Here is a 27,953-nt window from a genome sequence, read left to right as displayed (position 1 = left end):
CTTAACGGCTGAGCCACCCAGGCGCCCCAGGAGCTTTTGTCTCTTAAATAGCTATTAGTCTCTTGCTTACAAAGTCAGGCTTCAGCAAGCAACACCTATTTGTCTGCTGTAAAGAATGCCTGGAGAGCATTTCTCCATTCTGAGCAAACTTTTACTATAGTACGCAATATTCCAAACGATATATGTGGGTGACGCGTAAGAACGACAGTTTCGCCTTGAATTTAATATGTCCTAATTCACCAAGCACGTTGTCAGTATAACGCTCTCTGAATTGGAATTTGTTGACATGTTCAACCCATAGAATTTAAAACAGAATTTCCTGAGGCCACCAAGGGGTGAGGAAGACATCAGTTTCCTAAATCCTGAGCAGCCGTGATCTATGGACCAAACATCTCTTAGTTGAGTGGTTAGCTGCAGTGGGCTCTTGGGATGAGGTCTGGATGATGCGAGCTCCGACCTACATGGAGGTCGAAGAGAAGGTTAATGATACACAACAGGGCGTCAGCTTATCTTAATGATCACAACCCACCAAAGGGATTCTTTCAAAAAAGAAGCGAAGAGGAAAACATGTTCTCCTTCTGTTTATTTGTCCCAATGGTTTAAAAAAAATCAGCTTTATGGAACCATGATCTTCCTCATGACAGATGGGCTTAAACATTGGCATCGTGCTTTCAATCAACAGTTTACATTTCAAGAGGAAGGTGAAGAAACTGAATGTAAAGACATCTTCAGCATCTATTTGCCGTTTTTTTAGTTTTATAACATTGATACAAAAAATAGTATTCTGATTAGCAGCTTGATTGGCAACCCATGTAACCCTAAATAGTACTACAAACCTGGAGAGTGCACTTTTACAGACGATTACGTTTGGCGAAATAGTATGTACAATTCTCACAAATAAATACATAAATAAACAATCATTCATATATAACGATATACCTAAATGTCAATTATCATCAACAAGTGTTTCTAGTAAATTACTTCTTTCATTCACAAGTTACTTGGTTGCTTATAAAAACTACCCTCACCTTTACAGAAGAAAAGACATAATCAATTCCCCGACTAAACCCACATAATAGGAAAGGTAGAAAAAGAATCCCAGAAGCTTTATGTAAATGTTCCATTGTTTTTTGACAGAAGAGATTCGATTGAAAAACTCCTTCCTTAGCTTCTCCGTTAAGAGTTTGTTTCCCCGATATCATCACATGAAGGGGTTTTCTGAATTTCATCCAAATCAAAAAATGATCTTCAAGTTTTAATTCTCATTATTTAAAAATACGATATTTTAGGTTGAGACTGGCATTTGGTCCAATATAAGAAGACTCAAAACCCCGCAAACTAGCCAGCAAAGATAAAACTTTTTTTCCAAAAATAAATTTAGAAAAGAAATTGTAAGAATACAGATACTAAATATTGATACCGTTTGTTATCCAATGCATAATGAACAAAACAGGTAGGGGACAGTCAGAAGGTTTTTATAAAAATTGTCTGAATGACTCCTGGTACAATACTGTCTGAAACATTTTATGTAAGAGAAATGAAAATACATTTAAAAATGGCTTAATAATTGAAACCATAATTTGGCCAGTGCCAGAAAATTAAGAAAAGTAGAAAATTAGAGCTTTTTTCCTGATCACTTGACTTAAACATTTTTTTTGAACATTCAAAAAATAAAGGGCAAACATGCTTTTGGCTATTGAAACACTGGACAAATGGCCTTGCCTTATCAAGCTCCATGCAGAAGAAAATGTACATAGCAAGCAGATTCTAGCTATACATACAGGGGAGAAAAAAAATGCCTTTAAAATATATACATATGGTCTTTGATGACTATTTACACGTTTGTCACATGGGCACTACCTAGCATAAAAAAGTTAGGAAATAGTTCTTTAAGACATATGATTCTCTGATTTTTGCAACCTATAAAGATTAGGGCTCTATTTATAATGTACACACACACATACATAGAAAACAATTCATAGATGTACATATATGTTGATAATGTGCAATTCCTTGACACAAAGGTGGCTTGGCTGAGGATAAGGTAAATGCAAGATGGTAGTAGAAGACACAAGCTCAATTCAGCTAGGTGCCTGACATGTGAACCAAGTACAAAGTCATGAGATTTTTCCAATGACCGGAACTCACAGCAGTTGAGGGTTGGGGGCTAGAGAGGGGCTCACCTTGTGTTGATCCATCTCTCCCCAGGCTACCTAATGCTGTTTTCCAATCAAACTCGGCAGTCCGGCTGACTCTTTGATGAGGATGTATTGAAGGACAGGAAGACCTGTCTCATACTGCGTTCTTTTGGGCTCGGGTAAGAGATCCAGTGTTGTCAAGAAAGAGGCCATGACTTCCATGCGTTCATTTTGTTTACTTGTTTGCTATCAACTTCTAGGGGGAGCTTCAAAAGGTCAAGTTAAAAGAAAAGTTATATTCTTTCAGTTGCAGGGCTGTCTTTGAATGAAAACAAACAGAAGATTCCTAATGAATAGAAGATGTGCCATGTGTGGGTTTGCAGGGTGCCTATTCTCCTTCTGATAGAGAGGGACTAGCCCTACCGGCCCTCAAAGTTCTTACTGAGAATTCAGATCAGTGTTTCCTGAGATCTAAGTCGATGGGACATAATACATTTTGCAAAGCATGTGATTCAATTATTGTAGTATGTTTCCAGCCAGAGGCTCCTCCCCAAAGAAAGGCAGCTGCCTTCACTTTCAGCACCCTGGGAAATCAAGGCATTGCACCGAAGTAAAAACTTACTCATTGAAACCAGAGGAAATGATAGAGAAACTGAAGCTTCTCCAAACACCTAAGATATCCAGGGAAAAGTCAAAGTTTTAGAAGAATCAGATGCAGTAATAGTTCAGGTTTGATCTTTATGCTGGCAGAATTTATATTTAAGATGATGTTACTACTACTGATGACCATCATTGTAACTAATTATTTGAGCATTTGGCATAATGCATGACACATTGCATTAGCACCTTTTAAACTAAGGATCTCAAAATACTTAGCAAATGCAATTTGCTCTCACAGCACCTGTGAGGTAGGTGTTTTTTCCATCCATTTTATAAATGAGCATATTAAAGCACAGCAAGGTAAAGATGCCTGCTCGCCTGACCCAACAAGTATGATGGTATCAAGAGAAACTGATCCCAAGCCTCTCTACCCTTGCTTCCCATGAACCTCAGTCACAGGGCTTCCAGAGCACTAACAGCATTGCTGCTAGAGGTACCCGGATGTTGCTCATGTTAGAATATTACATCTATCAACGGTAGGGCTAAAGCATTCAACAACATTGGGACCCATTGAAAGATTATCTCACAGGCTTTGTAAGTGTGTGGGAGAGGCATCTTATACTATTGCTAAGCTTGCTTATGTTAATTATAATGCATATGTAAATTTGTATTGTCTCCTCATAATTTATCGTTTTTCTGCTCTCCTACCAATGTATTTCTACATACGTGCCTTACCGAGCCAGAATCTGTAAAATGCATTTAGCAACACTGTATGGAGGGAAGCAGGTGAGATTACATTTGGCAAAATCTCCTTGGAGGCACCAGATAATGTTTGTTTCAAAAGACCAAAAAAAAAAATCTTGTTTATTTTTTTAAGTAGCATTTTATATACATTCCACCCGATGACCAGGTTTAATCCTCGGATGAGTAAGCAGAGTTGTCTTCCAACCATACAGAATACTTGATTTTCAAGTTTAAATTTCCATTTATTTAGCGGCAACCTCCCTGCCAGGTCTAAGTTCATTTCTTGGTGGAACGGCAAATACTGTAGACATTACATGGCAAGAGATGTAAAAATTCAATGGAACAGCACACACAGTATTAATAATGACACCGGGTGTGTCTTCCTGACTGTATTATTTCTGAAAAGGAGTTACTTACTGTTATTTTTGCAGAGATGATATGAAGACATTACCGCGAGTCTTGGTTTCCCAGAACTAGATTTTTATCTCAGATGCACAGTATGCAAATTCTAGCCATCGTTAGGATGTTGCTTTTTGAGACAAATGCAATGCCTCAGGACCTGAGACTGAAATCTGGCCCTTTTAACTCATGTATTGTTTCTATGACCAGAGTCTAACATTTGTAAATGGGCAATCCACGAAAGAAACTAGGAGGGGGAAGCAAAAAGCTTTTTACAAAACCCCTACACAGGTTCATTTCCCCTGGTGACACCAGTAAAACACCAACACCCTAGGCCCCGTTTCTTAAAAAAGAAAAGAACTGTATTTACATCAGTAAAAGTCCTAACATCTGAGATGTTTCTTGCTTGACATGTCATTCCAGATTCTGTGCATTTCTTCTGGAGAGATCTGATGCACGGTGATGACACGGCGATATCTACACAAACTGTAGGCCATTTTCCAGTGATTGAAGCCACTGTTCTGGAAAGGATGTATGCCCAGTTTTCGAAGACACAGCCCCACATAGACATCTTCAAGGTGAAGCAGCCTTGTATGGAGTGAGGTCTTATAAATGAGTTCAGCCACATCAGCTGAAAAGATATAGCCAGTCCCCGAACAGAAAGGTGGGTAGTTACTGTCAGGGTACAAATCCCTGGGCATGTACCACTTACTGCGGACGTCCCGGATTGGCCCACCATTGATGACGTAGCCAGTAAAATACCTTCTTCTTGGCTTGGTGGAGGGTTTTAGGAGTTTGTAAATAAGGTTGTCCATGTTTACAAAAATGTCACTGTCTGTTTTCATGACATACTTGGCTTTTGAACAAAAAGTCGCCACCCATCTCATTCCCATTAATGTTTTGAGGGTAAGGTTATGGTAGGAGTCAATGAAGTCTTCCACGATGATGTCGTGAAAGATTTGGCTCTCTTGCTCCACCATCTGATTCAGAACCGGATCGGCGTTCTTGCCCAGGAGGAAGAGAGTGGCTATCTTGATCCCTTTGAAGTTGTTCTCATCCCCCCACGTCTCTCGGATTGCCTGGCGAGCATCAAATTCTTTGTGGGTGGTGCTGATGAGGATGACAAGGAAAGGAATGTTTTTCTCACATTTGTTGGGCTCATTTATAAGAAATTCAAAAGAATGTGGGTTTATAGGTCGAGTTCTTATGTTGCCAAAGGTGAAGTTTTTCCTGGCAACTGTTAGGTGGCTGAATGGCTTGGAGCCAGTGTAGGAAGAAGTGGGACGCGTTATACTCAGATACCAGAGGGCGCTGGCCCAGCACACAACTGTCAAAACGTAGAGACAGGAGACCTTTGAAGCCATTGTCTTGAGAGCACGTCTATTCCAAATATGGAAGAATATGCCTTCTTGGCATTAGTTTGTTTTCTTCTTGCAAAGGCAGCATATTACTAATAAATCCTAAAGTTCGATAGAGAAGTGTGAGCGCGGGATTGTCCATGGGTCTTAGTGGCGGTCTGGCATCTCTGCACTCCCTTTACTTTCTTCCAAATCTGATAAAAGGTTCCATGATGTATAAATCTTCCTCTTATCTCTGCAAAATCAATAAAGTACAGTTGTCGTTCAGATTTATTTAGTCACTTTACATCCTCAAAGAAACATAGTAAGAGTAGAATTACTCTTATTATAAAACATAATAGTTAGAATTACTCATGATAACTCAAATCGTAAACGTAATCATTCATTTCCACCACTACTGAAAACTTCCTGACATGACCATTCTCCCTTCCCTTCACTGGATAGAGGTTATTTATGTTTATTCATACCCAATTAATAAGTATTAGATTACAAACTCCAGAGGAACATGAAGTACACTGAACATTACTAATTAAAAAAGACTTTCCCTTCTTCACAAAAGGACCTCTTTGCTGTTAAATATCTTCTGACACTGAAGTCTTCTTTCAAGCAGGAGAGGCTCACACAGGGCCTCCTATCTCTTTTCCATGCTTCTAAGTCTAAGCTTTTGCTTGCTCAATTCTGATGACATAGTCCGTTCTCAACATCCCTCTTGTTTCTCTAGCTCTGTATTTGAAAATGTGTGCATGACCCCTGGAAAATCTCTGCTCAAATGGTCTCTCTGGGCTCTGACTTACAATTAACTCCTTACTTTTCCTCACTTTTTCCTAACTTTGGTTCTCATGAATGTTAGTCCCTAATTCTCAGTTTCCTAGGAGGCTTCATATGAAGAAGACATTTACCCTTGGGCATGGACACCATCACCCAAGGGTCCTTACAGACAGCTGGCAGCATTCATTTTGGAGTTGATCTAAATGGTATCACGTTTAGTGGTTTTCAGCAATTCACCCTGATGTTCCTTTGGTGAAATTATGCTGGCCCCTTTCAATCCTTTTTATATAGTTACACTTGTCAGTAACCACAGCAGGAATATAATAAGAGACGCAATTGAGCTTGGGGCCACAGATCCAATAAAGATGGAAAGAATGCTTTAATTGGTTCACATTAAAAAGTTGTCTTTCGGAACTCTAATTCTTTCTGGAACTTGAGCTGCTTTCATAGCCAGTAAAAAATATATGCCAGGCTACAAAGTCCATTCACATTAAAAATTGTCTCTTCCTTCCCAGTTAGAGCAAAACGCAGTAGTAGCCCTGGAAGACAAAGATGGTAGATCATGGATATCAACTTCAACAAAGTCCGCTTCAGAGAAAACTATGCACTTAAATGGTGAAAGAATTTAATTGGGATTGCAGATTGAAAATCAGGCTTCCAAGCACAATATCCATAATGAAATGAAAAGACATGATGGGCAATAGCAGAGATAATACACATCCTCTCGTCGAAGCCAAGAGCTGCCTGTGAATATATGATCCATACGAGACCAGCAATAACTCGGTGTGGTTACGGTTCTAACTAAATGAATATTAGAATTGCTTCAAGCAGCATGACTCTAGGCATAGGCAGGCCTTCATCTGACCCATAATAAGTACTCTCTAAATGGAAGCTCCAGTATCCTTGGCTCCTGAAGGAAATGTCCGCTCTAAGGTGTGCCATAGCTGATAAAAAGGACGTGATGTGTGGTAAGCTTTGAAACTTTAAATAGCAAGTGAAACGAAGGGAAAAGCCGGCAATAGAGTTTAGAAAAGGGCTTCTCAACTTGGAATATACAGACAGTAGCTCGATCTGAATGCCAAAGTGGTGTGAGTGAATCTCAAGGCAGCACTAGAAACCAAACTTTCTCTGTCATTGTTCCAGGCTAGTTTATGTTTCTTATAAACCTTGCCATTATCATCCTAGAGCCCTTGTTACTTTTCAACTTTCCTACTAAGCTGTGAGTCATTTATTCCTAAGCTGCTACACCAAAAGTACACACTGGAAGGGGCATCTCCCCAGCTCTCTTCTCGAGCCCTTACTCACATGGGGCCTGTGAGGTAATGGAAACATGGAAGCAGAGCCCATACTCCTCCTTGAGGAACACATGGTCCAGGAGGAAAGATTTCCTGTAAGTGATTAAAACAGAGAGACAGAAAATTTCCTCACGAGGCTTCAGGAAGACACAGGAGAGGTGGGCTGGTGGGTAGGGTGTGGGCGGACCAGATCCGGTCATGCAGACTGCGCTGGACATCTACACAGGGTGCCATTCCCATAGACTGAGATGTGAATTGTAGACACCATAGACAAGTTATGTAAGCTGAGTCTTCAAGGACAAGTACGAATTATCTGAATGAAGGCCAGACATCTGAGGCAGAGGGAACTACCTATGCAAAGACATGAAGTGACAAGCACAGGGTGTGCCTAGACTGCCAGTTATGGAGGAAGGGAAGAGGAGAGGATGCCGGGGAGGAGGGTAGTGATGGTGAACTTTCAGGTTCTTGAGGTGAGCAGGGGGTAGATGGTGAGTGGGGAGTGGTGCTCAGAAACTGTTCTGAGCTGATCACCCATCTTTGCAATCTAAGGCGTGTAAGGGAGGATTTTACCATCACCGAGGAGTAAAACATGTCCACTGGTTTCAACAGCAATTTATTTGTCCTTATTAAGGATTTCTTTTTCCCACAGTTCTATGCCCCAGAGGAATAAGTGACAATTTGTTTTCTTTGACACGCTTCTGTGTGATTTTCTGGGGGAAGGGATTCCATAAATAACAGGTACTTGGGCAATTTAGAAAGATCTAAAAGAGGGAGATATGTAAGAGAACTACGTGAGAGCATGAATAAAGTTTATATATTTAGGAACACTTTTCATAGAAGAATGGGCATTCTTTCTTAGACAGCTAATGAACATGGCACTTCTTCCATTGTTAATTCAGGTCTTACTTTATTTTATTATTTTATTTATTTATTTTTTGTAGGTTTCATTTTAAAAAGCCTGTAGTATGCCAGATACTGGGCTCTGCGCTGTGCACTCCATGCCCTGTATTTTACAGAGCTTACGGTGTTATAAGAGAGGTACCGTCTCCATTTTACAGTTGAGAAAATGGAAACTCAGAGATATTAAGTAGCTTGCTCAAGATCACACAGCTAACAAGTGACTAAGTGCGTAGTCATCTCAAGCTTCCTAAGGCCCGTTAGGACAATAGGCAAAGTCTTGCACGGGTGAGCCCAGGGTGGCAGGGGGCGATGCACGCTACTTGTCTCCCAGCCATCCACACATTGCCTAGTTCATTCTGGTTCATGATACACTGCATGACACCAGTTCTATGGGGATCCTTGATCATCAAAAATGATGACTTGCCAAGAGCACATGAAAGCTGGTGCCGGGGGGCAGCCGGGGGGAGAGCTGCAGCTGTCGAAGGGCTTCAGAAACACGTTGCAGTTCCCTTTCTCTGAAGCCCCGAAACACACGCATGTACTCATACTCACACACTGAAGGAATCACTCTTTCTACCGACCTTTTTCAGACAGGAGGACAAAAATAAGCACAGTATTATTATTACATCCTGGCCCCCAATAAATGCAAGCAATCACCGATAAAAACAGAGGATCTGAAATGGGAAAAAGAACAGCCTAGAATCTGAAGAGCAGACAAAGATAATGTGTACCTACGGGAAGGGGTGCTAGAAAGCATACTGTTTGCTTACAAAGAAATAGATTTCTCAGGTGGCCAGAGAAGAACAAATACATGCCTCTGGAACAGAAATGGCAGTGTAAGTAAAGAGGAGAGTAGCAGCAGGCTGCATTTGATTCTAAAGCATCATTTTATGTATGTTGGTTGAAGAAGTTAGTGTTCGGCAAGATGTCTATGTTTTACTCCTTGAGCAATCTGACCTTGCCATGTGGCTTTCTGTGCCTCTGTAGCCTTAAGTATAAAACAAGAGCAAAAATAACATCTACATTATCGCCAACGACATCATAGCAATTAGCGATCATCACTGATCCTGCCTTTACTTTATACTTAAGTCGAGCTTCTGGGAGAATTGTTGCTAGACAGGCAATTGGTACTATGATATAAAGAATGGCTTCTAATGGCGATGACGGGATTATGTCAGTTCATTAGTTCATGATTTGGGGTCCAGGGCACCTATGCCGATCGATTCTTTTAAATCCATAGGATTGTGGTCAGTTTTTCGGTCTAGCGAATACACTGTACAGATTGCCTACTAGAGAATTGTTTTCTTCCTGGAAAAAAACAAAGGCAAAAGCTCACCAAAAAGCAAAGAAAATGTCATCCGAAAAGTTCTAGGGAAGAAGCTGAATGTCACTAAGCAGAATCCTCTGGAGGGTTCTTTCAGTTTCATGAAACTTTAAAAAGTCCCATTTAACAGACACACTAATGTATTAAAATACAACGTTGCACACGGTGTATTTGTCATTCCTTTTAGCAGCCCTACCACAACCACAGACGCTGATGACACATTAACTTGTCATCCGTTAAATACAAATCCCTCTAAATGGAAACATTCCTCTCTAACACTTGAAAGATTTCCTCCCTGGAGGCCTTGCTGTATCACAGACTACCTCATTCATAGAACCCGTCAGTAGCTAGCCACCTTCACCTTTCAGGAAGTTAATGGGGCAGAATTTTCAATTTAAGGAGCACATGTTTCCCCTAGAAATCACATTGGATAAGCTGTTTTTTGAGTAATTTATTTTTTAAAAAGCCCCTAAATGTGCCCAAATTCTTCTCTTGCATGGCCAGAAGTTAGTGCAGAGGAAGTGGGTAGAATCTCTTGGGCGAACTGTGCATAGTTTGGGGTGTCAAGTTCATGTCCTTCTCTGTCATGGTTCAGGCAAGTACAATCAGTACTGATTTCCTATGCCCCGGTTGCCACTGGCCATCATTCCAGCTTCCCCGCACCCATGGGTAAGGCTGCTCGGGCCCCTTCTATTCCCTGGTGCCACAAGGAGTATAAGAATAACCTTAAGTTCTGATTTCCCATGGATTTCCAAATCTACTTCATTTGTTCGTCAGAGACGTACTGAACACCTGTTAGAGATGCCAGACTTTGTTCTACAATCTGGAAAGACAGATGGGGGCTTACTTTCTAGGAAATGTAGGCAGAAAACAAACGCATGATAAATGAATACAAAAATAGGTTTGGCTGGCGGTAAGTGACACAAATACGTTGGGCAATGGGATAAAGACTGAGTAGAGGTGGGAGGGGAGAAACTTTTGATGAACTGGTCACTCTCTGAGACGGTGATATCTGAGTTGAGGACAAACAGCTTTATGATCTCCAGTCTAGTCATTGAATCTTTAACTAACTTTTTGGCTCTCTACTTGGCTTTTTGGGATTAATTCTTCGTTAGGAGCATCCTTTTGGTTTTTGATCTCTGCTCCTCTCTTGTCTTTTGGATTTTCTTGGCTTCATGTTTCCCAGTGGTGGCCTTTTTGCCCACTCTTGCAAATGCCTTCAGCCTCTAGAGATGTAGGTTATTGGTATTAGTAGGTTATATGTATTAGTTTGCTAAGGTGGCTATAAGGAAGTCCCATAAATTGGGTAGATTTATTGTTTCATAATTCTTTTATTTAATTAATTTTAGGCAGTGAACAGATAGTGCAATATTGGTTTCTGGAGTAGAATTCAGTGATTCCTCGCTTACACACAACATCCAGTTCTCATCCGAACAAATGCCCTCCTTAATCCTCCTCCTCCATTTAGCCCATTCCCTGCCCACCTCCCTTCATCAAGCCTCAGTTGTTTTCTATTGTTAACAGTCTCTTATGGCTTGTTTTCCTCTTCCCTTTTTATTCCTTCCCCCTTCCCATATGTTCATCTGTTTTCTTTCTTAAATTCCACACATGAGTGACATCATACGGTATTTGTCTTTCTCTGTCTGACTTATTTCACTTAGCATAATACACTCTAGCTGCATCCATGTCATTGCAAATGACAAGGTTTCATTCTTTTTTGATGGCTAAGTAATATTCCATTCTGTGTGTATTTTATATATATTGTGTGTATTATATATATACATATATATAAAATTATATATATTAAAAAATATATATATAAAAACATACTCTTTATCCATTCATCTGTTGATGGACATTTGGGCTCTCTCCACAGTTTGGCTAGTGTTGATAATGCTGTTATAAGCCTCAGGGTGCATGTATCCCTTCAAATCTGTATTTTTGTATCCTTTCGGTAAATACTTAGTAGTGTAATTGCTGGATCATAGGGTAGTTCTATTTTTAACTTTTTGAAGAACTTCCTGTTTTCCAGAGTGGCTGCATCAGCTTGCGTTCCTATCAACAGTGCAAGAGGATTCCCCTTTCTCTACATTCTCACCAACACCTGTTCTTCCTTGTATCGTTTCACAATTCTGAAGGCTAGAAGTCTGAGAAGATGTTGGTGGGGTGGTTCCTTCTGAGAGCTATGAGCAAGAGTCTGGTCCGTACTTCTCTCCTAACTTCTCATGATTTGCTGGCAATCTCTTGCACTCTTGGCTCATAGATGCACTAACGAGATCTATGCCTCCATGTTTACACAGCATTTTCCTTTTCCAGTGGTTGTCTGTGTGTCCCAGTTTTCCCTTTTTATAAGGACATCAGTCCCATTAGATCATGGCCTACCCTAATGGCCTCATTTTAATTTGATTACCTCTGTAAAGACCCTATTTCCAGAGAAGGTCACATTCTGAAATATTGGGGGTTAGGACTTCTACGTGTCTTTTTTCGGGGGGACACAGGTTCATCCATAACATCTGCTTTCCTGGATAACAACAAAATGAAATACTTGGTTCCCCAAGACTTCATTTCTTCACATTTTATGTTCTTGATTTGATCAGGTAAAGTCTTGGGTTTTGATAAACCAACTTTTACAGGAAGAACAATTTGTAATTAGTATTCAAAGAAGAATGAAACATGAATGTGTAAAGGGACTCAAAATTTGGCTTATTTTTAGGTTAAAGAGAAAGCTAGTTCATTTTTTTTTATAAGACCACATAAAGAACATGGCATAGTTTTCCAGAGTCCTGTGCTTCTGCTGCTTTCTCTCTCCTTCAAGGTACCCCCTCCACACACGAAAAAATCAACCCATAATTAGTTGGGAAAGTGAAGCGAGGACGCTGGCATCTTTCCCAAAAGGTTGGGGTCAACAATTCCCAGGAAACGGATCTGGTTTCTGGAGAATAAGAATGATTCTCCAGCGTCACCTCAAACTACCAGCATTCCTATTATTCAGTAGCAATTTTGAATATGCAGAGACCATATGGTACTACGAAAGTGGTTTGAACATTAAAATCCATGTAGTAACTTTAAAATGTGGTCCAAAAGAGGAACCCGTTGGAAAAAATCAACCCAGTTTTAACCAGTTAAAAGAGAGGAATAAAAGGAAGACAGAAATTTAAAAAAATAAAAAAGAAAGAAAGAAATGAGAAGGCAGGGAGAGAAAGGGATAGCCACTCGTATTTATGAAACGCTCTTGAAATGGATAAGAAGCTGGCCATACAGCACATGACGATACTGGGGAGAGGAAAACAGATCCTGTCTGAAAAATGTTTTGATCTCAAACGACTTTCCTCAGAGCTGGCGTATGAGGGTAATCAAAGAATCTTCATTCTGTGGGGAAATACAAGAACTCAGACAGCAACAGAACTAATTGATAAACGAGCCCCAAAGGCCATGAGATTCTACTTGGCTGCATTAATTTGGCGAATGGTTATCTTAATCCCCAACTCCCTCCCTTCCTCTCACTCTCGTAATTATGCTCTAAATAAGCACAGGAGAGGAAGAAATAAAGCACTATTAACACTAGATAATGGTCCTTGAAGGAAGAATTTCATAAACCATTATGTTATACAGCTTGCTAACTTATTATCTCTCCAAATCACGGAGGGTTGGTTTTCTCTCCTAGCCTTTCTTTGAAGTCAGTCTCCTTGGCTGTGGAAGGCACTGTGCCCACAGAAGTGGAAATCCCTGAATGCTCATCGGAGTAAGCGTTCTCACTCCTCTGCCTCAGAAAGACAAAGAGCAAATTTGTTCCTTAAAAAAAAATTGAACTGTGATTCCTTTCAGATTCCCCACAATTGAACTTGCCCAACAGATCATTTGCGACAAGCAAGTGGCAGAAAGCAAAAGGCAATATTCATCATCTTTTGGCAGTTGAAAGCATTTCCCTCTCCAATCTGGAAGAGATTATTTGAACCTTTCTCCTTTCAGTTCAATATACCTTGAAATTTATTGTAAAGGTCTTTATAAGTTCCTGCACTCAGAAGGACGGGGCCAACTTGAAAGAGGAGTGGTCAGGATGAGGATGTCTTTGTGCGGGCTTACGGCTCTTGCTATTCTGAAAGCTATACTCTTTTTCACTGCCGAAAAAGTGCACTTCAAATGAGAGGAGAAGATTATAGCTTTCTTCAAATCAATGTGTTGCCCTAGTTCTAGAATTCGGAGAATTTTTAAACATCGCTACAGTCCTCTCCGGGAAAAATGAAAATGAGGATGTCTCATTATTTTAAATAAATGCTTGGTTTCCTTTGCAGTGATGGATATGGTGCCTTGGTGGCCTTAGAGGAGACACATTTTTAAAGATGGCTCTGCCATCACTTCTTTAATCACAGGAGTCTGGGAGCCTGGCAGGGTGGTAGGGCCTTGGGTCGGGCTTCTCTGCTGGGAAAGAGACGCCAGGATGTTTTATTACAGATGTGGAAGAGGATGAGAGGAAAGACATCTTACTCATATAAACAGCAGCTGGGAGAATTTAAAAGTGATGAGCTCTGCAATACCAAAAATGAGTATTCATTTGGCCCATTATTTTGGGGAGGGGAAGCCGATATAAGAGGATATTACTGGAAACCAGGATGATGTTAGGGTCTTGCTATCTAAAATTTACAATGTCTAAGGAGATATTTCTTAGCCCATTCCAAAGAGGTAATATTTTAGGTCATATTTCAAAGAATGATATTAGTAACATGAAGGAACTGATAACATCATATGGAAAAGAACCTGCAGTTCTTATTTTCCTTGTGTTTCCTTTTCTAACTCAAATGCCCCTTTAAACAATATCAGTTTCTCAGAATACATAGTAGCCCAAAATAATTTTGTGTGGCTGCTGCCAATGGAAATTATCTTGTAGGCAGTCAGTCCTTTGGCACTGCGAGAGCTGGATTCGACTCTCAGATGTCTGGTCGTCTGCTCTGGGATCTGAGCATCTTTCTACCTTTGTCTCCCTGTCTATAAAATGAAAATGGTAACATCTGGACATACTTTGCAGGATCACCGTATGGATCAAATAAGATGCTGTATTTGAAAATACTCCAGAAGCTAAATACTGCTACGTGAATGGAGAGTCTTATCGTTATTAATATAAACATGATAAATAAGAGACAAATCCAGAGAGGATCACCTAAAAAATGTTTCATGAGCAACAATCAGTCCAATGCATCTTGACTAACCAGGGCAAAAGCAGTTTCCTTACTTGGCTGATACTCAAAAAAGGGAAAAAAAGCTTGGCAGTTGACTGTTTCCATAAGATTCAATTTCATTTTATAATGTGTGTATTAAGAGGTCTTGTACTTCTGTGGAAAGGGGAAGCTAGAGGAAACGTTATGATTATTAGTAGCACTAATGTGATGAAGAATTAGATTTTTTTCAAATGTAACTTTAGAATATCAAAAATCTACCAGATTTTAAATAGCCCTCCGCATAGTGTTTACACAGTCATCATTAACATTCTATCTACATTAAGGTAGAGTCTGAAATGGCTATCCCATGATTATTTTAGAGATATTTAAGACAAAGCCAATTCAAGATTTATCTTATCTTATCTTATCTAATCAAACCTATCCACAATTACTATTATAAGGTATATGGTCACTTCATCACTTAGCTAAGGGACTTCGCAGTTTTCAGCATTAGAACGGCTTTGTGAATTGCTCTAGAAATGCACCCAAAGGAAAGCCTGGGTGACAAGAAGTTCTGTCTGGCAGAGCAGCTTTTTAACCACACCCTTTTGTTTTGAAATCTGTGATTGTGTGCATTATTTTCTTAAATTAGTACCTACTGGCCAGTCAGGTAAAAAAATACTGCCCTTGATGGCCATTCTCATTCTCAGTCATCCATTTGGGTTTTCACAGTGCTTACCTCTTTCAATTCCCAGCATTTCTCCCCACAAGGTATTGGCCAAACTCCTGCTCAGCTTCACCCCAGCAGATGCTATTTGGTTAGAGATCTCCCTCTCTATACACTCCCTTCTTTTTACAACTTCCTTTTTGCTTAAGATTCTTATTTTCCCAATGATTAGAGACCAAGCCTGCACTGTTCATCCTAATGGCACCTTCAACTCTTCACCACAACCCATCATACATAGCTCTTGAATCTGTGAGGCTGCACTGGACTCCTCTCACTTGGATTCCATGGGCAAGGCTCAAGACATTAATCTCCCCCAACGTCTCCGAGACTCAATTCTCAATTCTCAATTCCTGTGTCACTTCACCACTCTCCCTGCCCCACTGCATCGGCTCTCCACAGTCATCTGCCATCTTTATTCTTACTCCTGAGCCTTTAAATTTTATGGGGTAAGGTCTCATTGTCAAAGAGACTGAGACAATTTGGTCTCCTGGACGAAGCACAGGATAGACAGTCAGCAGAAAAAGAGCCAAGTTGTAGTTCTCTCATGAAGTCTCTGGAAACATTTTCCTCCTTAAAAATTTCTCTTAGTTTCAAAATCACATTAACTTTCACTGATCAGAAATTCTGCACCAGTCCATGATTTTTCAACCCACTTGACGAAGGGCTCTTCTCTGTAGAATTTGGCATTTTCAGTCTTTCCATTTCCATTGGCTCTTTTGTCTCTGGAAGGGCTTAGAAAAAATGATGAGAATAACAATAAAAAAAAACCTCTTGACCGTGGCATCGCTTTCAATTATTGTCATGTTTTTCTCTTCCATTTCATATCCAGAGCCCTAAATAAGTGCTCTCTAATGCTTTTCTCCATTTCCTCACCTATTTAACTCTTGCAATCTATCCATGTGGCAAGTGACACCATTTTGAGGAACGCCACGAGACCTTCCCTGAAACACTTAGTCTATTTCTTCTTCCAACTCTTGCCTAGGATTCCTCCTTACTGCACTCCTCATGTTTCCCTGCTCATATTTCTAGTGGTCTTTGTGCTTTTTCCTCTTTACCCGTCCTCTGTCTGCTCTTCCCATTTTCCACACCAGGACTCAGCCCTCCCTCCAATCTCCTTAGCATGGGGGAACTCGCTCTCTCGAGAAAGGCTTCTGCTGTCAGCTTTCCAGCAGCATTCACCAGAAAGGTGGGTCAGAGACTGATGAACTTCACATCCCTTCCCATTCTGGGTACAGTTCTCTCTCTCAGACAAGGTATAGGTATAAGTTTATACCAAAGCAGAGAGATATTTGCTTTCCTTCTGCTTCCTGCTTTTTCTTTTCCCTGGAGAAAATAGATTTCAAAACATGTGTTTGAGTCCAATTTCTTAAGTTAGGAAGTTTGTATCATAGACAAACTTAACAGGCATAGAGGACAGGTTTTGTTAATGACAACAAAAGGTAAAAAATGATTTTGTGCTTTTTGTTCACCGACATATGTAAGAGTTTTATTCTTTATACTGGAGATGTCAAGCTGTTTCTGAAACTGTTAAAATGTTGTAAAGTCCCATTCAAAGCATGTTTTTACTTGGCCTATTAGAGATGAGTTTCCATGAAATTCTGAGGCTATTTGTTTTTGTTGTTGTTATTTTTAAGACTGCATTTTAATTGTCATTTTTCTAGTAAGTCCTTGACAGATGGTACAGGTGACTTTTTAAAGAGACATCAAGCTATTTGTTCTCTCTTTCCCTTCTTATGTTATTTGAAAACCATCACATAGTTTGAGTTCTATAAAAGTAGAAGTTAGGAAAAGGTATTTAAGTATAATCGGAAACAGGTCAGTTGTGAAAGGAAGTAGACTTTTTTTTTTTTTTAAACACATGAACCATACAAATGTAAAACTATCAGAAATTAGAGGGAAAAAAATCTCACTTATCATTATTCTCTATCATATCTGTTCAGTCAAAAGTGTAACCATTGTAACCATCCCCATGATAACCCCCCTTGCCTACAGCCTATGGAACAAGGACATGAAAAGGGCCTCCAGGAGGCTCTTGGGGAAAAAGATTGACTTCTAGGATATGGGGCTGAGGGGAGAGGAGAGGAAATAAATTAATATTCTGGGTTGCCTAAAAAAAAAGTGTAAACATTTTTATGACTGAGTAGATTAGTATAGCATTTCATTTTTCAAATTTGTTAAATCAAGATTGTAATATTAATTATTTTGAAGTAATATTTTAAGCAATAATTTCTATTGAATCAATACTATTTGCTAGGACTCTATAAAATACCTTACAAATAACTATTTGTACCGATAATTTATATTTTTAGAGGATACATCATTGCTTCTCTGCCTCTACTCACAATTATAATGTTCTCTATAATTTACATAATCTTACTAACAATGATAAGAAATAGGTATCCTTGCTCCCATTTTACAACAGAGGAAATAGGCTCAAATAGTAAGCAACTCACCCCAGTGTCACACAGCTAGTGAGTGATTAAATCTAGATGTGGGGGTGCCTAGGTGCCTTCATTGGTTCAGCCTTGGACTCTTGATTTTGGCTCAGGTCCTGGTCTTAGGGTCCTGGGAGTGGGGAGTGGGGGGTCTCTCACTGGGGAGTCTGCTTTGCTCCCTCTCCCTCTGTCTCTCCCCCCTCCATGTCTCCATCCCCCCTCACTGCCGTCCCACTCCCATGCATGCTCTCTTTTTAAATCAAATAAATCTTAAAAAAAAAAAAAAACCCAAACAAACCTGGACATGAACAGGAATCTGTTAAACTGCAATGTGTGTGTCTGTATGCCATATCCTACATTTCTTTTATATGCAATCATATTACAATTTTTGTTTTTCCTACTTCCGTGAGATAACGTGAAGGTAGGGGAAATGAACTCATGGCTGCTGTGCCTCTCACCAGGGCTCAAGGGTCTTTTTGGCCCTGAGATCCTTAGTGCCATAATGTAAATGCATAGTTATTGTTTTTAATGAGAACTCGAGAAAGGATGAAGGATTCAACTCCATTCACAAGGCTACTTCCTTTACAATATTAAGATATCTAGAAAACCATCCCAATAATGTTGCTTGAAGCTCATATAGCTCTCAGTCAAAAGAAAACAGTTGATCCTAAGGGATATTTTGATTAAACTTTGAAGGTCAGATGAACTACTTGTCTCTACCATAATGAAGCAGTCATTTTATCCTGGGAAGAGTGTAAGACTTGGCATCTGAGGCTCTGCCACTTCCTTCCTAGGTGATTGTAGTCATTTCTCCTTTTAGGGCAGATTTGGTAGTTTAGCTATTCCAATCTATTTCTCGTCCAATTCTCCCTTAGCCTTTCTTCCAGGAAATGGGCCAGTTTGAAAAGAAGAGCTGAACCCAAACTAAATTTCCCAGGTCCCTTTACAACTTGGATAAAGGCATAGGACCTATTTCCACCAGTCAGATGCCTCCGGCCTGAGCAACAAAAGATGGCAGCTGCTTTCCAGTGATTTGGATTGACTGGAAACACATGGAGTGACATAAGTCTCTGGTGTTTCTTGAATGGCTGTGACAGAATTTTCATTCTCCAAGTGGGACATAATCGTTTTGAGTAGAGGCAGTGGAAGCAATGCTGTGCCCCATAAAATAGCTCTAAATAATTGTCAAGCACCATTCAGGCTGTGTGGTTCATGGCCAAGCGGCTCTGTCTGGTTAGTAACCACATGTGGGTCTTGACTCCCAGAGATTCCAGGAACTACCTAATGCCTTTCCATAAATTCCTTTCTCTTTTACCTGGTAAAGTGGCTTCTGTTTTTTTGTTACTAAGAACCCCAAATCACACCATTCTTTCTACTTCTTAAGGTATAAAATTAAATGATGATAATCTCATTTTCAGGCTGGTTGTGAGGTACATTGTAAGTGGTTTATAAATTTGTTATTATAAATTGCTGGACATTTAAAGACATTTAAGGACTGCTTAGGTGAACTATCTACCACCATAAAATGAATGCATCCCTGCTATACTCAGGTTGGGCCATGAAGCAGCCTTTTGAATTGAGGATCATATTTAAAACTATATTTTCTCTGTCAATGCTGTCTAAAATGTATGGCATGTGCCTTTTGGCGGGATGTCACATGGACCTCTTGTTGTGATCTTGTTTAGGGCAAGATGCCCTGGATGAAATTTGATTATCTCTTTCAGGAAACCCTTGCACACCTTTCTTCTAGGTGAATTTGCAGAAAACCGTGCAGCCTTCATTTAAAAATAGGCCACCAAAAACACACTCTTAAAAATTGCTGAAAATGCATTTGGTTCTTTTTTGTGATGTGTTAATTCTACCTGTATAATTACACATGGTACATACATGTGCATAGTCTGAAGACATGTTGAAAATTCATTATTCTCTATTCTTTTTTTTTTTTTTCCTTTGGGAGGGAGAATTTTTTTTTTTTTAAGATTTCTTTATTTATTTCAGAGAGAGAGAGTGTGCATGCACATAGGGTAGGGAGGAGCAGAGGGAGAGAGAGAGAATCTCTAGCAGACTCCCCTCTGAGCGTGGAGCCCACCGCGGGGCTTGATCTCATGACCTTGAGATACTAATAAATGAGCTAAAACCAAGAGTCAGATGCTTAAATTACTGAGCCACCCAGAAGCCCCTGGGAGGGAGGATTACTGAAAAGAACCACTATGCTTTTGTTTGCATTTCCTCATTCATTATATTTGATAAGCCCGTGAACAAAATTTTTACATGTTATATTAAATACACAAACTAAAATGCAAATTATCTTCCTTTAAGGAGCTTATAGTTATATTAACTACAATTAGTGTGTGAAGAAATAAGGAATAATTCAAGTTATGGTATTATAACTGAAATAGTTAATTCTTGATATGGATGATTGGGTTACATTCATGAAGACACAAGTTTCACCCAGACCTCAAATTTTAAAAAGTGAATAGAGAAATCTCAATAGGAGAAAAATCGATTGTGCGGAAGAGACATTCAATGGTAAGAGAAAAGCATTTGCAAAGAAACAAAGGTGTTAAATTGATTTACTTGGAGAAGAGGGAGCCATCAGTTAAGACAGAGTGTTGGATGCTTGATAGAATGTAATTGAGATTAAGTATGCAGAGGGAGTCACTGCTCATTAATTTATTTTTTCTCCACCACACCTTCATCATTTCTTCATTTTCAATAAACTTCCATAACTTTACCATGGATTGTATTTTGGGTTGATTGTTTCTTTATGTCTTATGGAAAGACGCTTCAATCACTAGGCTGGTTTTCTCATTGCTTTTAACTGTGTCTACTTGATAAACTGTAACCTCTTTAAGGACAAAGATTCTCTCTGACTTTATCATTATTTTTATTACTTTTATTATTATTTCTAGCTTTATCATTATGATAAGTATAATAGCGTGGTGCAGGAAATGCTGTAGTTGATGAATGAACAATTGTTGAGTGAATGACTTCCAGATAGATAGCCATCAACAGTTATCCAATGAGATGACATCAGCAAGAGCCCTTGTTGAGGGCTCTTGAGAGCTGAGATATCATAGATAAGTGGACTGTATTCCAGAGCAAGCATTTATGTGATGTGCTAGAAAGACCAAAAAGTGTTGTGTACTCTGAGCGTAGGATATCTTCTTCCATGTCTGGCCCTTTTCACTATGTCATTCAAGGCAAATTTCTGCCTCTGATTGAATTCCTGAATTCATGACTTTGTTCTAATGACTCTAGATTAAAAATAAAATTTCTGGAAAAATACAATTTTTGTGAATGACAATAAACACACACACACACGTACACACACGATTAGCCTGGCATTAATAAAAGAGAAATTCAGAAAACATAATATAAAATCTGAACTTTTTCTGGGGTGAATATTTTAAAAAATTTTTCACAAGTTGTCAACTGTCAAATCCTTGAATTATTCTTTCCTGAATGTCTTTCTGAACCAATTTTTTATAAATTATCTGACTTGCTATCGTGGTGGGTCATTTGTGATTACATTCATCTTGTCCAGTTACAGCAGTAACATGTGTAAATTGGATCTCTAAGGGGTGATAAAGTGATGCAAATAGTGCTTTTCACCTTGGGTTACCATAGCCACAGTCATTATTTGCAATAGCTACTATAGTCTGTTCTTCTATGAAATCCCCTAACAAGATGCTTCACCTCATGTCACTTCCAAGCTACTGATAAGAGTATAAACATTGAAAAGTTTTGAACCAGCATAACTTCACTTCTAAAAATGTCCTTCCAGGAAATTATTTGCAGAGCTATTATTAGGTTGGTTTTAGCATGCTTGGAAATTCTTTATAGTGGCCATATGTTGCCAGATTCAAGAAGGAAATAATGCATTTTGGGGTAATAGGGATGGGGCAAAGAATAACCTCCAATAACTGAAAACTTTTCAAGGCATGAAGTACAGTAGTGATAATGAGCTCTTTGGTTCCTGGGTGTATGTCAGTCCCAGAAGACTAATAGAGAAGTGCCAATGCTTCTGGTGCCTGGGGAGCTCTAGGGCACTGTTCCTGGGGCAATTGTCAGAAATTAGGATTTTTATTTATCTTCCACGTGGGTCAGAAAGCTAAGCAGAAAAGTAAATGCTCAATAGAAAATATATTCATGGGCTATGAAAGAAGAAGTTTTTCAAAGTTCTGTCTTGTCAGCAGACTGTGTTCCAATATACTTATTACTTCAGGTTGTGAGATGCTAATGAGCAGAAACCCTGCATTAAATGAAGTTTTCATTAATTTATTGCAGAACTGCTCAGAACCTTTGAAATGATCTATTCCTTTGAAAATCTCAAGACAGACATGAAATGACATGCTGAATTTTGTTTTTGCTAGATGCTTCCTAGCAACACAGCTTGAGATGCTCTCTCCTATTCGGCAGTTAAGATGCTCCGTGACTTCCTTTTTGAAATTGTAAATGACTGTCATCACATTATTGTCACTGTATTTTTGTTTCTTAAAAAAGGGTCTAAAGAAAGGCAGACTGGTCACAGACTTTTGGGTACTTTATGGAGTAAGCATAACCCTATTAGATTATCTATTTAAAAAAAAATTCTTGTAAGCCTAGCATTTTGTAACTCTTGATTTTCCTAACTTTTCTAAAAGTGTATTTTAAGGCTATATTGCTTTTGAGAAAGCTTTTATTTTAGTAGTACAAAATGATACATACTCCAGACCCCCCCAAAAGGTACATACTCAAGACAGACTTTTAGAGGATCAAAATAAACAAAAAGAAGAAAATAAAAACCACCCATAATCCTACCAAGCAGATACAAGGACCATTGACAAGTAGATGTAGATCTTTTCTTTATTTGCATCTTGTACTTTTTTAGTAATAAATAGAGGATCATGTTGTAAGGACATTTTTTTAGCGTCATCCACACCTTTGCATGCTATTACCCACTCTCACGTTATTTTCAATGACTACTGTATTTTACTTATGTAATCATCCCTCCACTGTCAGATATTTAGTCTAACAGACTTCCTGCATTTCCTAGGTTTATTCTGTTAGCATTCTTGGAGACTCCAGTGATGTGAATATTAGAACAGATGACACTGTTCTGTAAGCCTTGTCCTAGAAACTTCACATGTCTCAATTGTGGTGTCAGAGAACAGAGGCACCAACAATGATCTGCTGCCCAGAGTCCCTGAAATCATACTCACAGTGCTACTGACAGTCATAACTTCCCAACCTGGCTCATTAATCTGCAACTACAACTTATTCCCGGACCACTAATATTTCAGAGGAACAATACAAGCAATCGAAACCTGCAATTTATGGGTCAAATCCACAGAACAGTACTAAGTCAACATTTCTGGTTCTTGGGAGGAGAGTAGTAGAGCATCTGGGGGCCTACATGATGGCAGCTTGAAACAGTTCCATGTTTTGTTTGAAGTCTTCCAGATTATTTATCCCAAACCTTATTACTATATATCATATTATTATGACAATATTAACATAATATGATATCATATTATTATTATTATTTTATAATGAATGCCCATATCACTTACATAATACATAGTTTCATCAGCACAGTTAGGGGCAGTTAATAAGAGGTTGGAATTAGCACAACCAGGTAGTCTTTTTTTTTTTAAGATTTTATTTATTTATTTGACAGAAAGAGATCACAAGTAGGAGAGAGGCAGGCAGAGAGAGAGAGGAGGAAGCAGGCTCCTTACTGAGCAAAGAGCCCGATGCGGGGCTCGATCCCAGGACCCTGGGATCATGACCTGAGCCGAAGGCAGAGGCTTTAACCCACTGAGCCACCCAGGCGCCCCCAGATAGTCTGTTTGATGAGAAATTCCAATCACGATTTGAGCTGACTATCAAATATTGAGGATAGCTATCTGGAGATTCTCCATCAGAGTTCTTCTGGGCATCAGATGATGATATGAGGGAGCCTGCTGGGCTGGATCTCCCTGGTCTAAGTGACGCTCCATGCCATGTTGTGAGGATGAGGTCTTGGCTATCTTTCATCCTAGCTGCCCTTAACTGTGTAGCACCTTGAAGTAATATATCACATAAAGGAAGTCAATTGGGACTAGAAATACCTTGGCTATCTCCATGTGTCAATTGTGAAAATTTGCAACTACAAATGTTAAGTTTTTAATTGCCAAGAGTTCGGATTTCATCAGTATTTTGAAAAGGCATTTGGTTAAGACACTTGTACCAGCAGGCAGTATTATGAAGTATTAAAACTACAGATCATGTAGTCAGACAACTCAAGTTCGCATTCTGCTATTTCCTAGCCGCATCACCTCTCTGCAATCATCTCTTCGGCTAGAAGATAGAAAAAGTGTGCCTGCTTCAGGTTCATGAAAATGAAATGGAATAAATATCGGGAAAACACTCACTATCAGTCTGGGCACATATTAGTGCTTCCTAAATGCTATTGCTAATTTTAATATTTGAAGAAAAATCACACATATATTTAAATATTTTAATACATTTTATGATGAATTAGGATTCTATGGTTAATTTTCTCTCTTTATGAGCAGACACTGTTTTAGCTCTCAGGGGTAGAAGGTTCAATAACATAGCGTCCTCTAAAGAGTTGAAGTCAAGTACGTCATCACCTGGAGTTTAACATAGTGTTGTAAGTTATGAAATAATTGACGAAAAGCATGTATGAGATGTTGTGAAGGTGCCCTGCTCAGTGTAGATGGATGCAGGGAAGATTTGCTGGAGCCATAAGGCACAGACAATGGCCTTTTACTTGCTGGGCATCAGAATGGGCCACTGAAATGGGGTTACTGCATTCCTCCAGGTCTTTCAACCTAGCCTATAATCTAAAGAACTGGAGAGAACTCAAAGGTTTTTGGTTCAGCCACTATCTTTTATTGCCCTACATGCTATCCTGCATTTCACTGAGATGTGATAAAATAAGTCCCTACTATTCTGTATACACAGTAACTTTTGTAATACTACATATCTTTTTATAGCTTTGTTCACAGAATAAATTTTAATTCATTTGGGTTGTTTTTCCAGCTTCTTTAATATTTATGCCAAACTACATTCTATTCAAAGGTCCAAAAACCTGGATCAAATCAACAGTTTCTGGTGTTTAAGCAAAAATAAGCAACAAAACAAAAACAAAACAAAAGGAAAAAAAAAAACAACAGGCACGTGTATTTTAAAGGAAACATATTATGGTATAATACAGAAACATATTATAGTCATTAAAATGACAAATTTATTAGCCGTCCATCTTTATTTCCTGTGGTTTACCATAATTTCCCTTCTCCCGGAGATATCCTCTTGGCAGCAAATAGAAAATCTCAAAATCTGACTTACTGTAATGAGTTGGATTTTTTGAATTTTTGTCTGGGACATTTTACTTTCTTAATTAGGAACATGGCTTCAGTGGCTACGGACAAAAAAAAAACAGCCCGTATTGCTTCTCACCCCCTGTTAGGAAAAGGGGGAAGGCTGGACCAGGCCTTTGATCCTCGTTAGATGGCTGATGCATTTTACTTGTAACATTTCCCAGAAACTGTTCAGATCAGCAGTGCAATGCCACTGTGGCCAGGTTTGCTAACTGGGGAATGTGAAACAGTACCCATGTCGTCTCAAAATCTTTGGGGAAATTTGCCAAATTGGAGGCTTAATCCCATTGTTTTTTCTATCCTAAAGGCACAGAGAGGCACTATCTCAAATTTTTGGTCCCTTTCAGACCAAAACCTTTGGTTCACAGTGATCAAACACCAGATGTGAATGAACCATGAAATCCAACGGGTTTTTTTTTTGTTTGTTTGTTTTTTTGACTGGTGAAGACCTTGAGCCTCTCCATATAGTGTTACAACACTGGATGGAGGAGATGGCTCTGGAGTAGCTTCTTAAAAATTTTTTTAAATCTTTTTTTTTTTTTAAGTTAAGAAATAGCAATGCATCAGGACAGAGAGTAGCTATACTTGTGGTGAATGTAGCCAAATGTATGAATTTGTTGAACCACTGCATTGCACACCTGAAACTAATGCAAATTGTGAAGCAGCTTTAAAAAAACAAAACAAACAGACAAACAAAACAATGTTTAAAAAAACTATTGGAGGAGGTTCTAAGTATTACACAGGTACGTATATCAAGTTGTCACTCTCAGTGAAATGCAGGACAGCATGTACGGCAGCAGCCATTGCTTCACTTGCCTGAAGAGGATTTCAACGTGTTTATAAGTATGGTTGCTTTAGAGACGTCATCACGACATCTTATAGGCAGAATGTCTGTAGAGTGATTAACCATTTGTAACCAAAGTAAAAGAACCTGTAGAATCTAAAGTTAGAACTCAGGTCTCTGATTCTATTAAAAGACTTGTTATCTTCTGGAAAAGAGACCACAGTGCGCCTTTCAAGGACAGGCAAGGTAAGCTGGTCTTTCTCCATCTTCCCATGAGAGGTGGACACTGGGAAGACCATTATTCTGACAGGGCTGACTTTTTTTTATAAAGAAAAACCTAAACTTTGTTTGCGAGCCCCATATTTTTTGAGTTCAAGTTTAGTTTTCTAGCAGGGGCACAAATGTTTACACAAAAGACAGGTCCATGCACTGGGCCTTCATGCAAAGATACAAAATGGAGGCTCCTTTCAGTCTGAGTGGATTTAAAGATCCTCTGACCCACCAGAATGCCATTGCCCTGACCTGATTCTTTTTTTATTCTTCAATTCTGACCTGTGTTAGAGAGTGCTTTTGAAATGCAGATCAACACACCAGATTTTGTCTAGTCAAGTTCTCTTTTTAGGTAATAATCTACAACAGAGTTCAACCCTTCACTGATATAGAACTCCAACATTGCACTTGCTTTTGTTAAGAACTCTGATTTCATCCCTACAGCTTAAATTTTGATGTTGGAAGTAGTCTTAAGAGATGATTTAAGACAATCATCTAGGGGCGCCTGGGTGGCTCAGTGGGTTAAAGCCTCTGTCTTTGGCTCAGGTCATGATCTCAGGGTCCTGGGATGGAGCTCTCTGCTCAGCGGGGAGCCTGCTTCCCTTCCTCTCTCTCTCTCTGCCTGCCTCTCTGCCTACTTGTGATCTCTGTCAAATGAATTAAAAAAAAATCCTAAAAAAAAAAAAAAAGACAATCATCTACTCCAGGGATAAATGACAACATCTTAGATATACAAGTTTCTTAGGAGATATAGGAAGAGACTTTTTAGAATTTCTCTTGGGAATTTGTGCTAGGATCTGATCAAGTTCATGTAAAGATGTCATTTTTTCATGTACAGACTAGTTATTCCTGTAATTTCAGCACATATCTTCCAGTTTTACCCTAGGACTTGGTGGGAGATGGTGCAGCCAATTCTCTTTTATAGTACTTATGTGAAGACAGATCAGAACTTTCAGCTTTCCCTTCCCCAGATTAAGACCTGTCCACTTCAGTGGTGGCACCAAAAAATTTATACCCCTCATAGTCATGCCATTGTTCGTGTCACTTTCCAGTGAGCAAATCAGGAAATAGCTACCTTTGGGTATGGTTTTCACCTGACTCATTGGTGCGGAAACATCGTGAGGATCTTTCCGAATTTTGTTTAAAGAACTGAATTGCCCTGAGATCCTTGCTGTCTGATCTGCAAGAGTCATCGGTGCCTCTATTTTTGTTTTTTGTTTTTTTTAATTAATTTCCTAGTCTGGGAGTTTTGAGCTCACAACCTCTGCAAGGAGACATGGCCATCTGCCGTGTAGCTTAGCCTCTGAGCTGTGGGGCTTAGAGGAAGTGCTATTTCAAGGACAAGGAAGCCAAGGAGGGGAAGGGGGACACGCTTATTTTCACTTTTCATGGCCAACAGTGGGAGTGAATCTAGACTCTGGTAGGAGACTGCAGCAGGTGTCAAGCTGCTACTGTCATTTGCATAATGTGTAATCTAAGGTGTTGATTCCTCTCTGATAGACAGGCATGTTAGCGCAGGGAGGCGAAATTACACATCACCCCTCTGCCCGCCCCTTAAGAAACCAATCACATTCCTTCTCTCCATCAACTCCACAGAGGCAGGGACCTTTCTGCTCCACTGAACTTGCTTCTTGTCTCCACTTAGCAAATTGACTGATGGCACTGGCTCTTCCCGGCCGCTGCCTCTG

General features: G+C 39.4%; 1 protein-coding gene across 2 annotated transcripts in view; it reads right to left on the bottom strand.

The window, feature by feature from the left end:
- Positions 1–578: 578 nt before the first annotated feature.
- The window catches only part of B3GALT1 (beta-1,3-galactosyltransferase 1), a 531,881-nt gene continuing 504,506 nt past the window's right edge, over positions 579–27,953 (bottom strand). For both annotated transcript variants that reach the window (XM_046018064.1, XM_046018065.1), the window contains one exon: positions 579–5,474. In XM_046018064.1, the coding sequence (XP_045874020.1) occupies positions 4,265–5,245 (981 nt within the window). In that variant the 5' untranslated portion in view covers positions 5,246–5,474 and the 3' untranslated portion in view covers positions 579–4,264. The remainder of the gene's footprint in view (positions 5,475–27,953) is intronic.

Source organism: Meles meles, chromosome 9, assembly GCF_922984935.1.
Source record: "Meles meles chromosome 9, mMelMel3.1 paternal haplotype, whole genome shotgun sequence".
NCBI lineage: Eukaryota > Metazoa > Chordata > Mammalia > Carnivora > Mustelidae > Meles > Meles meles.
The sequence above is the reverse complement of the archived record's forward strand: the minus strand, read 5'-3'. Positions and strand labels throughout refer to the sequence as shown.